The sequence below is a fragment of the Durio zibethinus genome, chromosome 27 (assembly GCF_047325235.1).
Source record: "Durio zibethinus cultivar Kanyao isolate XHJ-2024 chromosome 27, ASM4732523v1, whole genome shotgun sequence".
NCBI lineage: Eukaryota > Viridiplantae > Streptophyta > Magnoliopsida > Malvales > Malvaceae > Durio > Durio zibethinus.
Genome location: NC_143188.1, coordinates 11,507,442 through 11,523,717, shown reverse-complemented (window position 1 = coordinate 11,523,717; position 16,276 = coordinate 11,507,442). Strand labels below are relative to the sequence as shown.

Genomic DNA, 16,276 nt, shown 5'->3' with positions numbered 1-16,276 from the left:
GGTGGAATTGAGAAAGTAGAAACATAAAATTTAAATTTCCACTGAAAGTAAACGTTTATATAGAAAATTTTGTACAGAAACAAAACAAAATGTGACTCATCTTTGGATTGGAAAATTTATGGTCAATGAAAAGAAGATAGTTGTAGCAATTTCTAGGAAGGGGAGGTTACTTCAATGAACCCAAAAAGCAAAATGGAAAAAGACCGTTCAATGTTCAAGCAGTTTGTGGGGACTGAGATGCTTTGGCTTTAATTTATTGGTCTGTCGTTACCGCGTGAAGTGTGGGGACTGGGGACCACCACAACAACGAATGACGCGCTATTGCTTTTGCTGGAATAGTTTCATCATCTATTTGCATACTCAAGTTCATCCGTAGCTACATCCTTCAACCCCAAATTTCTAGTAGTATTTGCCTACAGTGATGGCCTCTTCTGCTTTTCCGGTCTTACTAGACTGCGCTCGAGCTATTGAAGTTGGGGATCTGAAACTTGCCGATTCACTGCTTGAGCAGATCTGGACTCTTGCAGCTGAGGAACCCGACGAACAACAAAGGACGGTTGTGAAATACTTTGCAGAAGCTCTAGTTCGCCGAGCGTACGGACTCCATCCTGACTTTGCCTATTTCAAATTGCAGACGACTCCTCCATTGTATTTACGGTATTGGGATCGTATTGATGAAGGGAGAATCGATGATGCCATCAACAACACCGTGATGGGAAAGAAGCGAGTGCACCTCATTGATTTCCGCATACCACATCTCTATTTCACTGAAGACTTGTTTGATTTACTAGCCGATGCTTTTGACGATCTCATATCAGTCCGTGTAAGTGTCATATTACCACCGTCTCTGAAAAAATTTGTAAATGTCCAAGAAGAAAAGGATTATATCACTGAGGCCGCGCAATATAAATTTAAGTTGGAGAAGTTTGAAGTTGTTTACGCTAATAGTTTGGAAGAAGTGGGTGAGTCTATGTTGGATTTCAGAAGAACAGAGGATGAGGCTGTGGTCGTCTTCTATTTCTTTAAACTCTCTATGTTGCTGAGAGAGGCTGGAATATTGGAGAGAGAGTTGTTAAAGTTGAGGAATATAAACCCGGACTTTGTGATAATAAAAGAGTATGCTGCTAATCATAATCACTCCGATTTCATTAGACGCTTTGAGGACTCTTTTCAACATTACTCCCATGTTTTTGGTCTACATCTAGACAATAAAGAAGAGAATTGTTTAAGGCGACATATAAATAATATAGTGGGATGTGAAGGTAGGGATAGAATTGTGCGACCCCATACTTTGGATCAGTGGCGATCCCACTTGGAAACAAATGGCTTTTTTCCATTTCCACTCAAGATGGACCAGATTAGCAGGCTTAGTAATTGCTATCGTGAGGACAATGGGTGTTTGGTTAGGATCGAGGAGAATTGCCCTCTATATTTCACATCGGCATGGAAACTCAAAGATGGGGAGCATCACTTCAATCCAATCGGCAATAATTTTGTTCAAGGTATTTTTCTATTTTGAATTATTCTCGACATGTTTAAAAAAATACAGTTAGTAAAATTTACACTCCTCTCTAGTCATGATTTTGTAGCCCGTGATATAATTGTCTATATGTTTTTCTTTTTTAAGTTATAGTTATTAATAGTTCATATCAATAATCAATAATAATAACTCTAAATCTGTTCAAAAAATAATAATAACTCTAATTGTCTATAGTTAATATCAATAATCCCTTATATTATTTACATTTTTTACTTTCAATTGACCTTCTATTTATTGACATTTAACGAGTAATTATTGTATGATGCAATTATAAACTTTAATTGGGTTGAAAAAATTTGGGTTGTATTTTGTATGGGCTCGAGTTTGATAGATGAATATGTTTTGTATAATAATGTGTTGGGCTTTCTATATGTTAATGAATTGTTAAAATTTATTATTCCCTTTGTTTTGAAATTATTATTCTTTATTAACTTTTTTTTAAAATTAAATCAAATTTGATCATTATGTTTAATAAAATTATAAAATCAAAAAGCTTTTAAAAATAAGATTTGTAAACTTTGAATTTCAAAAATTTCAAAACATACTATTAATTTAATATAATACTTTAAAAAAATGAAGGTCAAAGTTAAGTTAGTTTGATAAAAAAAAGTCAATAAGGGACAATTATTTTGAGAGGGTATGAGTATAAAAGATGATGAAATATACACAATTTAAACAGAAAACTTTTAGTTGTGGTAGCTTATTGCTATTTTTTTTAAAGGAATCTATTTATTATATATCATATTCTTTATGCTTTGGGCAGAGAGAAGAGAAAAAAAAGGAAAAATGCAAGAAAAGAAAGGAAAAAGAAAAGTGAAGCAAAAGAAAGAATTAAAACATAATTTTTATTTATTATTTGTAATAAAATAAAAATTAAATTTTTAAAAAATAATAATAATAGATAGAAATATAAAACTACATAAAAATAGAAAATTAAAATTAAAACAAAATCAAAATCAAAATCAAAATCAAAATCATTTCATTAAAATTTATAATTGTTATACTTTTATTATTTTTTTCTTTTGTTTTAGACGTTCTCACTAAAAGAAAAAAAAGAAACTTTATAAATTTCAATAAATTAAAAAATAATAAATTTGATTAAATAATTAATAAAAAATATAATGCTCATAACCTAGCACAAAAATCTAACAACAAAACATAATTGCAATATATGAAATATAATCTAAATATTTTTATAAAATAACATTTTATGAATTAGTTTTTAATTATTTTTACATAATAATAATAATCATATATATACTAAAAACAATGAAAATTTTTGTTGAAAAACAATTCACCCCGACATAGCCTCGTACCTTTTTTTTTAATTAATAACTTTAATTTTCTCCAATGTTATAACAATTATGAAGTTCATTTATTGATTCTTCTCCATTAATTTAATAATATGATAATATAATTCTCCCTCTATCTTATATTGTATCTCCTTGATTTAAAATAAACTAAAAAAACCAAAACTTTAATTTTAATGTATTTTATACGAAATTTTATTTTTTATAAATAACTGTTCCAAGTTTTTAATGTGAAATATAAAAATTCATGAAAAATAAATTTAAAATATTTAAAAAGACTATTAAGTGTTAAAACATTTTCAATATAATTTTTAAAAATATTTACAAAAAAGAAAAGATGGGCAAAAATAATAAGAGGAAAAAAACATAATTAAAATTATTCCTTGATTAGTGAAATTTTCTTGAATAAAATAAACTAAAAAATATATACTTAAAAATTTATCACTATTTAATCTGTCATCAAAATTTACCATGAATTTATGAGCGAGTGTAATTTACATAATTTATATCAATCAAACATTAACAAAAAAAAAAGTTCATGAAATATTTATTTTAAAAATATAAAAAGATCACTAATATGGTTGGTATGAAGTTGACTTTTTTTCTTTTTTTTTTCTTATTTTTGTTTTATATATTACCAAAGAACAATGTTTTTAGGTAAAAATGATTGTTTTCTAAATCATGTAGAATGCATTTGTTGATAAAATTGTATTTTAAAAGTATAAAATAACGTTTGGAATGAAACAAGTAAAGGGAAATTGAATGCTATATTTTAAAATGACAATTTGAAAGTTAAAGAGTAGGCATTTGAATACCCTGATTGGGTATTTGAATACCCACATTTTGGAAAGCAAACATCCGAATATCCTATGTTTGGCATTCGAATATCTACACTTTAAGACTAAAATATAAGCATGTTGGAATTCTTTCATTCCAAAAGTTTTAGCATTTCATTTGAATGATGCTTTTACGTGGAAGGTGGTTTGAAACACCTTATGAGGTCATAAATATTTCTCTAAACACAATTTTAACAACCTTACATCTTTTCATTCTGAAAGATCAAAAACAGTTTTATCTTCCTATGCGCTTTTTTTTTTTGGTTTCATGGTTCACATGAGTTCAAGAAAAACATGAAGTGCAATCATTTTCTTCTTCAACTTTAGGCATTTTTTCTTGGGTATAACGTCTCCAAGAATCCATTTGCATTGCAGTAGGGAGACTATTATCTTTAAGAAATTTTCTTGGAAGTGTCTTGCCCAAATATCAATTTTTTCTTCTCTAATTCTGTATTTTTTGCATACTTTATTGATTCTGTTGCTACAACTATACCCAATATACAACAATTTAAGGATAATAAATCTCCTTCAATGGCAACATTATGTTGAAGTTCATGATCATGAAATGGAGAATATTTTATGGAAGGCTATTAAGAATGTTCTTGGTGTTGAACCAAAAATCATGAAGTTATTTTTCAATAACAACCTAACAAGAAATATGTTAACGAGAATTATGTAAGAAATCACAACTTGATGAATTGGTGTGAGAATGAACACAAAAAACATTGACATTGATTATACACTTCAATTGAATACAAAGATATTAGAAATTTATTGATGAATTATACTTAACAATGATATCATTAAAGTATGCTATAAATTGACTATGTGACATATTGTTTATGATTATAGCTTATTTAATTATGTCATATTCATGTTTGAGATTAATTCTCTTTTTTTGCATTATTATTTCTATCAATTATTCATGTGTTAAATAAATATATCATAAAAATATTAAATAAATAATTATATAAATGTCATGTGTTATACATATGTCATTAAGGATAATATAATAAAAGAATTTATTAAGTAATCTTAGATTATGTAAATTATATAAAAATCTTACATTTCTTAAAATCAACAAAAGACACGAATCATCTATTCCTTTTAAATATTATTTTTTTGTCATAATCATTTACCTTCCCAACATTTAAAAATCTGCGAACTAAACACTTCTTAGGCTTAATATATGTATATCACTTGCTATGCATAATGAAAGCAAATCAACATCGATAACCAAACCACTTCGCTCTTCTCATTTACATTTCTTTATACTAGATCTAGACTTAATAATTCGTATATTCATGTTGTGTAACATATTAAAATTTATGTATTTATACCATGTTTTACGTGAAAATTACGTATCATAATTCGTATTGATATAAAAAAATAAAATATAATTTTTTTTTGTTTTTATTAAACTCATATATAGTTATTGATAAAATTTTAAACTGAGTCATCTCATGTCATTTTTTATATTATATTCGTATCATATCATCATATCGTATTTTAAATCACTAGATCTAACTAGATCGATAAGTTTTCTCTTCCTTTTACTTTCTCTCTTTTTACAATATGTTTGCGTTTTTCTTTTTCCATTGCTCATTCATATATCCAAAATTTGGTTGATCGACTGGAGATTAACATTTGACGAGGAGACTGGACAATTTTCCCTTCCATTCCCATTCTTTCATTATTCTTTTTTTCTTTTGCTTTTTCATTTTTCTTTCTAGTTTTGTTCTATTTTTTTTATTTTTCAATTTATTTTAATTTTAAAAAATTAAAAAATATTTCATTGGTTTTCTAATATGTCAATGAAATATTCTATTGGTATATATTTTGACTAATTTGAGTTTAAATTAAAAGTGTTGTGTTAAAATTTTATCAATTAATTCAAAGATGATTAATTGATAAAATTTGATCAATAAACTAAAAAAATGCTAAATTGGATCGTTGACCCTTAATTTTATGATAAAGAATCTACATATGTCATCATGCCTTTCTTAATTTATTGATATTTAGATTTATGATTATATTTGTTAATGATATTTTTATCAATTTTGTTATAGGTTTCAATCCAAGTCCTCTATTAGAAGATAAAGTACAACCTCTTCGAGGGGTATTAACTTTTCTTTCTTTTAGTTATCTTTTTCAAGTCTCCTAAACAAAACAAAACTCAAATTTTTACTTGGACTAATATGCAATTTGATCCTTAAATTATATTATTTTTTATGATTTAGTATCGATAAAAAATTTATGATTAAGTATATCAATTTTCATTCTCATACCATTTTTTTCCTTAAATACTAACTCTATTAATAATATGCTAATATAGCAATAAAACAACGAATAAGATCACAACACATAATGCATTTTCAGTGGCCAATTATATCTGCCACATCATTTTTTTTATTAATATCGTTAGTTAATAGTATAAAGTGTTTGACGAAAATAAAATTAGTATATTAAATCATGAATTTTTTTTTATAAATATCAAATTGTAAAAGTAATATCGTTCAAGAGTATAAATTGCATATTAATCTTTTTTTTTTTTCATTTTTACTTTGGTTTTAACTTTAAAAAGTTATCAATAGTTTGTATATTTTTTAATGAGTTAAGGTCTAAATATATACTATTCTATCTTCACTAAAAGAATCAAATTTATCATTCATTTTTGGATAAGTGCAATTATAACATTGTGCTTTTAATTTGATAAAAAAAAATTATCAAAATCTAACGGTGAAAAAAATATTTTGGAAGAAAACAAAACAATAATCTTCAAAATAATAATTTTTACTATTAACTTTTGATTATTTTTAATTAAATTCAAATTATGATGCCAAAAATTTATATATATTTATTGGTTGCTTCAAAGCATGCCAAAAGTTTTCTTATAGCCTTTTTTTGAAACAATAGTTTTTTAAGTACCAAAGAAAATATAGAATTTTACAAAAGCATAATAGGGGCCGCCTGAATATTGAAGTAAATATTGTTTGGACTGAAAATTTAGGTAAAAATATTAAACTTCAAGTCCTGTAGTTAAAATGAAAAAAGGAAAACTTTAACAAAAAGCTTCAATTTAAATGGTCAAAATGGTAAAGATGGCAATGGTTACGGTATAAAAGGATATTTGACATTATCCAATCTAATTAAGTAGGATTAGTGTATTTTATAAAAGGTTTGGATAGAATACATATAATAAGCTTAGGGCATTTGTTATCCGAATCTAAATATAAATAATGAATTTTTTAATATTTACAAATTATTTAGTAAAATGTTTAAATTATCTAAAGATGAAGTCTATTTTTAAATTTATTAATTTAATTTTATTAATAAAACATATAAAATAATTATATTTTTTTTATTATTGAATTCAAATTGTGTTAGGTTCTTGTAATAAATACCAGTAGATTTTTAACTAAATAAATGGAATCAGATTTTAATAGGATATTATTGAATGGTTTCAGTGTATCTTAAAATTAGTGGATATTTTATCTGTTATCATCCCCACAAAAAATGTTAATTTAAGGATGTATCGCTTTTTCTTTTTATATGTTGTTTTGGATTTTTTATTTTTTGTTGTAATTCATTATTATCTATATTAACACAGGGTTTCAAATTAAATCAATTGGCTGCTTTGGCTGAGATATATGACATGTCAGAAGAGCTATGTTCTGCATATGAGTTTGAATTGGCTTTAACATGGACCAGTGAGACTAATGTGAATGGAATTAGGTTCGATCCATACAAGAAACATACTCTATTCATCCAAAGTACTTTTTGTTATGGGTATAATTTTAAGGTTGCAAATTTTTTTGGAAAAGTTATAGAAGAGTTTGCTGGGAAAGCGCTTCAATCAAGTGAGCACTTCCTTGTTGAGCCATGTATTTTTGAGCTTATGAAACTTGACAATCCAAATGATGTTGAATTGATATATCCTAACGATTATGCTGCTGCTGCAATCTGTTTACAAAACCGTTATACCACTGATGATGTTTATGTAGTAGCATTCTTGTGGTGTTCATATAAAACATGGTCTGAAAAAGCAGAATCCGTGGCACTTCGTATCTTCAATAACTTGAAAAATATGAAGAAAAGGTTTGTGAAAGTAAGGGTTCAGGACACTGAAGTTGGGTTTCTGGAAGAAGCTATTCTGAACATTCCGCAGCTGACAACGCCTATGATAAATCCTCCACCAGCTTCATCTACCAATCATTTTATATACTCAAACACAAAGGGTGGTCATGTAATGGAAATACAAGGGCATAATAAGCTGGTACCAATCCTAATTTTATTTACATGATCTGATACTTATATTATTCTAGGCCTAGGGTCTAATGATAATAATATTTGCTTTTAGGGGGGAGTGATTCCAAATTTCCACCCACAATTACCTATGCATGCTTCAACAACAGCTGGAACAGGTGGAGTAGTATTGGAAACACCAGGGCCTCATGAACGGGTAATCTATTGTTCCTTTATCACTATATTCAAGGTTACAATTATAATAACTGCTCTTAATTTTTCTATAAAAATGTTGCATTAATTAACTTTTTTACACTTCAATTATTCACTTTTTTACCTATAAATCAACCTTATTGTTCTAAAATATGAAAAGCTAATTGTTTAAAAATGACAATGACTGTAAATAATTTGTTTTTCTTTTTCTCACTATGGATTTGTGCTCTTGGTTGCTTATTATGTTAGGAGAGTGGGAAACAAACTTCTTTTGAGCCAATTGCAAATAACGAGAATGAGATGGTAAAACCAAATGTAAATAACTTAGCAATCCCAATTGCTGAAGGAAAAAAGCGAACATCTGATGTTTGGGAAGAATTTAGCAAGAAGAAAGAAGGGGATGGGAAAATACTCGCTATATGTGTGCATTGTGATAGAAATTTTGATGGTTCAAGCAAGAAAGGAACTACTCACCTGAGAAATCACTTGAAAAGATGTAAAGAAAGAGCAGCCAAAGTTGGGAAAGATAATTTAAAAAATGATAGTGCTAGTGCAAGTAATTCTTCATTTGATCAAGATAGGAGTAGCATGGATGTCGCAAGAATGATTATTAAGCATCAGTACCCATTGAATATAGTTGAGCATGAATTTTTTGGCAATTTTTTGAAAAATTTGCAACCAATGTTCAAACTTCAATCACAAGATGCTCTATCATCTGACATAATTCATGTCTATAAAGAGGAAAAGCATAAACTCCTTCGATGTTTTGATAAGCTATCATGTCGCTTTAATTTGATAATTAGTTTGTGGGCACATGATCTTGAAAGGACTGTGTATTGTTGTTATGTTGCACAATTTATTGATGACAATTGGGAATTGAAGAAGAAAATTCTTGCTTTGAAAAGTTTAGGGAATCAATTTGAGAAAATGACTTTGGTTGAAAATTTCAAAAAGTTTCTTGTGGATTGGAATTTTGACAAGAAAATTTGTTCCTTGATCATACATAATTCCTCTTCTTGTTTAGAGACAGCTGAAGAAATAAGAAAGAGCTGGCAGTGCTTTGTAGCTTCACATCCTTCAAGCACATTTTTCATCAGTAGTGATGAATGTGTTTGTGGTCTCCTTGGTAAGGATAACTCAGGTGAGAAGAATGTTGGAAAATCTATTGATGGTGCCATTAGAACTTCAAATGAATGTTTGCGGGATATTTTTGGCATCTACAAGAAACTGAGTCAATGGGATGGAAAAGGATATCCATTGATGAATGTGAAATCTGATAACAAGTGTTGGACATGTAGCTTGGTTTTGGCAATTGCAGCTGTTCTTGATCCGCGGTTTAAATTTAATTTTGTGGAGTTCTCCTACAATGCAATCTATGGCAATGATGCAGCCAGGATTCACTTGAGAATGATTCGTAATACTCTCACTAATATTTTTGATGAATATGCAAGTAATATGTCTAGTGGGACACTGTTCTTCGATGATACTAATTCATGGACATTGTTGAATGCTGAAGAAAATACAATGGAATCTTTCCATAGTTGGTACAATTCCAAAAGAAATACTGAAGCCTCATCAATGTCAGAGCTTGATAAGTATCTTTCTCAACCTATAATTATTTCTTCCAATCCAGAGTTTGATATACTTGGTTGGTGGTGTGAACAAGCTTCTCACTTTTCTATTCTTGCGAGGATGGCTCGAGATATCTTAGCAATACCTGTGTCATCTATTATATCAGGTTCCACTTTCAATGAAAAAGTTTTGATGGACAATCCAATATTCAGTGGATTAGATCCTCAGATCATAGAGGCGATGATATGTGGCAGGGAGTGGTTAGAATCTCCTAAAGAAGGTAATATTGAATTAAGTTCTTATTATCATCTTATCTCCTATAGAAAATAAATAATAAAGTAGAGTAATATGGAAATAAGTTCTATTATTGAAAAACCCTTTTATAGATATGGGTCAAAACTCTACAGTTTTAGTTAAGATGGAACCAAGCTATATATTGATACAAACTGAAAACTTACAAGACCAATACACTTTTAAAGAGGTATTAAAACTTTGAGCAAATTAGGCAAGATGAAGTTTCTAACTCAGTCAACAGCTATAGTTGTGCTATCTTGTTGAACTTGTATTCTGCGTCATTGCAACATGACGTTCTCGTTAACTTATTGTCGCAGATGACAGAGTAAATCTTGCACCAATGCAGAACAGGGTATGTGCATATGATATAATTGATCAATTGAATGTGTTTTGCTACATTATAACCTTGAATTCTGGAAAATTGAGTTTTTTTTATGCATTTTCATTTGATAGGCTAAAAGGAAGATGGAGGTGAAAGAGAATTATGTGGTGAAAAGTTGCAAGAAGGGGACAACAACATGGATAGAAAAGGTTACACTCAATAATTCCCTTCATATTTTGTAAACCCATATGACGAAAACTCAACCTAAAATCTTGGGCTAGTACTATATTTCTAACATCTCATATATATGCCTAAAAAGATTTCATATTTTCAGAATTGATTTATTATTTAATGTTTTTCAGAATTATTTGGACTTTTGTAGGATGTTCGGGCATATTTGATGTCTCCTTTCACAAATAAAGAATTAGAACATTTGAGAAAATGGCAAACTCATGCAATAAATGGGTATGTATGATACATCATTGCAATCTCAGTCATGATCATATGGCTTAATTAAGGGGTCATAATCATCAAAATAATAATGAAATTTGTTGTACTTATTTTAAAGAGAATCTGTTGGACAAGATAAGATACGGGATAGTGCGTTAGCATCTTTGCTTATGATTCCTCCAAATGATGTTGATCTTAAGAATGCACCAAATTACTATATTGAGGATACTGTAAGTATCCTTTCAAAATAATACTTCTTTTTCGTGTTTGTTCTTTAAAAAAATTGCTTGAATTAATGCCTTTATTGCATCTGCCTTGCCCATATTTGAAGGTTGTGAATCAGTTTTTCGTTTTGCTTAGAAGAAGATATGAGAAATTCCCACATGAGTACATAAAGCACCATTCATTCGATTCTTGTATTGCTGTGAGTACCTAAATTTATTCAAAATCTTAATTAAGTTCCATATACACGTTAGTTGGCATGAGAATAACTTCTCAACTATATATGATGAATTCAGGATTTCCTGATTAAGGGATCAAGGACTGAAGATGAAGTGTTAAGTCGGGTTAAAAAAGAGGACTTTAAAGGCGTGAGCAAGGTAATGTTTTTTTTTTTTTTTTCTATAGGGTAATTAGTTGTTCTAGTTTATAATGCGATATTATAACATAATCCAGTAAGAAGCATTGTAACATTTTTTTTTGTCTGTCAATGCAGTTGTTTCTGCCAATTTGTTTAAATAATCATTGGCTTCTTTTTTATGCTGACATTGATGATAAAAAATTGCTATGGTTGGATTCAATCGAAAATTCTCGAATGTCCAATGATTCGGAGAAGCATATAATCCAACGATGGTTTTTAGAGTTTCTATTGCCGTTATCAGGACATGATCATAAGGATTGGTCATTTGATGTCCCAGAAAATATTCCTATGCAAAAGAAGTAAGCAAATATTCTATTCTAATTTGAGAGGAATAATGAAAATGAAGCTTTTGGTTTTCATTTTATGGTTTATAAAAAGATTCATCACCCATAGTTACTTGCATACGCTTCGAATCTTTGCAGCTCTGTGGATTGTGCACTCTTTGTGATGAAATATGCAGACTGCCTCACACATGGCAATTATTTTCCTTTCACTCAAGATGACATGCCTCACTTTCGACGCCGGACGTTTCTTGATCTATACCATGGACGTGTATGTTTGGGAGGGAGCCAAGGTTATTAACTCTTGCTTAAGGATTGGCATTTTAATGTGACATATGTTTAATTTGCATGGTTAATTTTTTAAAATACAATTTAATGAGACATATCTTAATCTTTTTATCCTGTTGATGTAGAAAAAACATTACAAATACAAATTAAATTTGATTAATCCCAAAAAAAAGTTTAATTTAACTGTCAAAGAAATTCATAAAATGAGTTAATAAATCTCATTGATTTGAATGTTACTTGTTCAAAACACTTTGGAGTATTTATCAAATTTAAGTATGTCAATTTTACTTATATTTTATAGGAAATTTGATTTTTTACCCTGTGGAGATGAGAATGGATACTAAATTTTGGGATGAGTAATGGAATAAATATAATTTTAAAATTTTTATAGAGTAGAAGGACGAGTAATGTAGCAACCACCTTGTATCTATGCTTGTACCTTATATATTTATATACATATATATAATAAATAGATTTTTTATTTTTGTAAGATTATTCATATCTTTAGAGATGAATTTTTGTATTGTTTAAATGGCTAGCTGGGCTTTAGTGAGGATTGTAGTCATTGTCTTTTGGCTAACCCTCCTTAAGGGGAAGATATCCTAGGAGTAGCAAGACCTAGAACCTCTAGAATTTAAGTGGTTTGACCACTCCTTTACACCGAAAAAATAGTTTTTTTATTTAATCTTATAAATTTTTTATTTTAAATTAATTAGATCTAATATATTTTTATTTATAAAAAATTAAAATAAATGTGCAAGATAAAAAATTAAAAATAATTTTTTATTTTTTAATAAGTTATTAAGATTATCCATACCCATTAAATCTTCACAAATAGTAATGTGATAAATTTAAAATATTAGTTCGGGTACAAAGATGAAGACAACATAAAAAATTATAATAAAAATGGGAAGACAATGTCTTATCTATTTCATTCCCTACTTATTGATATCCCTAATTAAGATATTAATAACAATAAACCTTGAGTAAGTAGGATGCATGTAAACCACATGGCTTAACTTTGTTATTATCGCATTTGAGCATTTGGTTGATTGACGTATGATACTTTGCTCAAAAGAGTAAGCTTTGAATTTCCTTAGCTAGATTATCTAATTTGTTTAGAGTTACATACTCTTATCACTTACCTGAGATCATTTGCTGTCTCAGATAACAGAGCAAATCGTGCACCACTGCAAAATAACGTAGGTGCATATGATAAAAGGTGACCTGGATTAAATGTTTTACCTACGCTATAACCAAGAATTTCGGAAGACTGAGTTGCCTTTATGCATTTTCATTTCATAGGCTAAAAGTAAAAGGAAGATGGACGAGAAAGACTGTACTTCTCTGGTTAAAATTTCGAAAAATTGGAATTCTGAAGAAACTAATAGTACTGGAGACAATGCCAAAGATTCCGACATAAATGGTAGTTTATGATACTTATTGTTATTATTATTATTATTATTATTATTGTTATTATTTATCTAACTTGAAACTGACCCGTTGAAATACCAGACGGTGATCCATCTCTAGACAATTGGTTGGAGTTACAAAGCTCCGCTTCTGAGTTTGCTGGTGAAGAAGCAGTGAGCATGGAAGCTTCAGTGTGCAGTCCGAACATGTTGGAAATGTCAAAATGAAGCAAGTCCAATTGTAATTTGTTTATTAGATCCTCTTATCTATTTTCTACAATTTTCTATGGCGCGTAAATAATTTATCTAAATCTTAGACCCAACCCTTTACCTAAAATCTTAATTTTTTAATTAAATAAATATTTTATTATCGTGTTATGGGCAGGCTTGTGTTCAGAATTCCAATCCCAGCCCTGCCTAATCTCCATCTTTCTTTGAGCAGGCCAGAAATGCATAAGGGGGTGAGAAGGCAATAAGGATGATTGTACTTACCTTTGATTTATTTTTATTTTTCATCTTGATTGGAATTTAGAAAGGTTGCCAGGCAAAAACTTTGACATTTTGCTTTACTTTTGCGCTTGGAATCTCCCTCCAGTGTTCACAAACTGACGAACCAAAGGAGCTCCCTTCTTCCTTTGTGTTGCTTTCATTTGCTGTCTTGCTTACATTTGCCCTTCACTCGCTTGCATTTTTTATCTGCCAAAAACATGCCAGAACTTCCATAGTGCTAGAAAAAGTTGCTCTGTTGGTAGCCGCAGCTGCATTTTGCCATGCCATTACATTTCCTTTTCCGTTGAACCTAAAATTTGCTACATGGACTCTATTTTTCTTTTCCTTGTTAGTTATAGTGATTTGAAAATTCTTGTGTGGAAACATTCCTCCATGATTCAAGCAGAGCTAGTGCATATATAGTTGTTATGCTTGTACTCTATCAATATGCCACAGAAATGGATTCTTCCAAAAATCGGATTGTACTTTAGTTAATTTGGTACAAAAAATCTTTTGTTGTATCTTGATCATAATCACAAAAGCCAAATTCATAGTAAATACATAAATTTTGTGTTAAATATTTTAACTAAATAAAATAATTTTTTTAATAAATTTAATTCTATATAAATTTTGTGATTGTAGTTTTCATTCAATAAAAAAATTATACATAGCAAAGGAATTAAATTTCGATTCAACAAGAAACTAAATCGTTTGATTCTTCTTTAACTCATAGAATTAAATAAAAAATAATATGAGAATAATCTTACAGCTAAACATAACCTCTTTTTCCTCGTCTCTTTTTCAGTCACCATTCAGCCCCTGTTTCCTTGATTATTAATTTCCAAACAATGACAATAATTTCACATTAAAATCATATGTAAATTTCAGGTTTGATTAGCATTCAATTGATTAAGCGATTGTCACTAGTTTATCTAATCAAAGATATTCGAAATTCAATGTAAAGATTTGAGAAAACAGAAAAGAGAGAGATCTGTCGAAACTCTGCTGCCATTTTTCTTTATACATGGAACGGATATAGTTCATGAGATTGAAAAGGAGTTTTGGTTCAAAACCAAAACCTTTATGTCTTCCTAAATTAACATTTAAATCAAAGAGATAAGGGCTATCGTTTTTTATTTTAATATTATCTTTGTTAATGATTTAGATTTTAATAAAATCTCTTGATAAAAATATTTTAATAAAATTATGTTGTAACTTGGTATATGTAAATTAGAATAATAATTAATACAAGTTAAATTGAATCCGTTGTTATTTTTTTTCTAGAATATTGTGCCGTGGTTTTGTGGCTTCATTCTTTAATTGATATAAATAACTTTTTTTAATTTATATATTTAATATGAATTTTAATGCATGTTATATTAATATTACAAGTAACATTACTCTTGAAAAATAATATGATTATCATAAATATATTAATTAACAAACAACTCATATGTTATTTTATACTTCAATTAATTTTAATAAAAAGGAAATTAGCCTTAACAGTTTTAAACATTGATTAATATATTAACTAATACTCTTCGTCTAAATAATCAATAATATCATAACTTACAATTTATAAATTTATCATAAATTAATATCTGTTCAAGTCAATATTTTCGATTCAAAAATAATGAATCGAACAATACAATTTCAATATGTTTTCTCGATTTTTTTGTATAACCTTTTCTATACAATCTTAGACCAAATTATTATATGATTTAAAAGTTCATTATATAAATTATTATTTTTTCAACTATGTCTACCAACTTATATTAGCAAATGAGATAATGCGTTAATTTCTTAATTTTAGAATTAAAAAACTTCACCGACAATTAAATCAAAATTTCTTTTTTATTATTAACAAAATCATTTCCACATTACATCTTACATAAATAGAAAATCATACGTACTGGATTTATGCAATCGATATTCTCTGTCTCTGTCTCTGTCTCTCTTTTTTTTTTTTAATTGAATATGAAACCAATCTTTAAACATATATAACAAACATGCATGTTTAATTGAATGATGACATAAAAAATAGATTATAGTAAGTTACTAAAACTTGATTTGTTTTGCTCGAAACTGTCGTAGATTGAACCCAATCGTTGGATCATACAGTCGTTGTTGGCAGAAAAGTTACAATAAGACTTGATGCTGTTACTATATGGTACTACTTGTGCATAGCAAAAGATAATTAATTGATTAGTGGAGAGGGACAGTAATGGTAGTGCTGTAGATGAATGTTACTGTTGAAAGGATGATTGCTACTTTCCCCAACAATTTTGATATCTTGCCAAACCTCCCATTAATGAATTTTGCAACAAAGAGCAAAGAAAATGTAAGTTGAAAACAGAAACTAAGTTGAGGGAAGGAGAGAGTTT

The 16,276-nt window shown here is 28.6% G+C and overlaps 2 protein-coding genes across 3 annotated transcripts in view; both read left to right on the top strand.

Annotated features, from left to right (window-relative positions):
• Positions 1 to 16,276, top strand: part of LOC111279409 (uncharacterized) — a 62,302-nt gene continuing 46,026 nt past the window's right edge. Inside the window, exon 1 of the mRNA XM_089756299.1 lies at positions 1 to 1,502. Within this exon, the coding sequence (XP_089612425.1) occupies positions 422 to 1,502 (1,081 nt within the window). The 5' untranslated portion in view covers positions 1 to 421. The remainder of the gene's footprint in view (positions 1,503 to 16,276) is intronic.
• LOC111279829 (uncharacterized) lies at positions 8,047 to 14,321 on the top strand. 2 transcript variants are annotated; one of them, XM_089756304.1, is made up of 15 exons: positions 8,047 to 8,148; positions 9,175 to 9,558; positions 9,661 to 9,996; positions 10,328 to 10,362; positions 10,464 to 10,541; positions 10,715 to 10,797; positions 10,901 to 11,012; positions 11,114 to 11,206; positions 11,301 to 11,381; positions 11,498 to 11,721; positions 11,845 to 11,996; positions 13,159 to 13,193; positions 13,297 to 13,417; positions 13,507 to 13,632; positions 13,789 to 14,321. In XM_089756304.1, exons 2-14 carry the CDS (start codon positions 9,405 to 9,407, stop codon positions 13,629 to 13,631), a joined length of 1,629 nt encoding a protein of 542 aa, XP_089612430.1. In that variant the 5' UTR covers positions 8,047 to 8,148; positions 9,175 to 9,404; the 3' UTR covers position 13,632; positions 13,789 to 14,321. The 2 variants fall into 2 exon arrangements, with proteins under 2 accessions (XP_089612430.1, XP_089612429.1); XM_089756303.1 differs by having other exon boundaries at positions 9,175 to 9,996.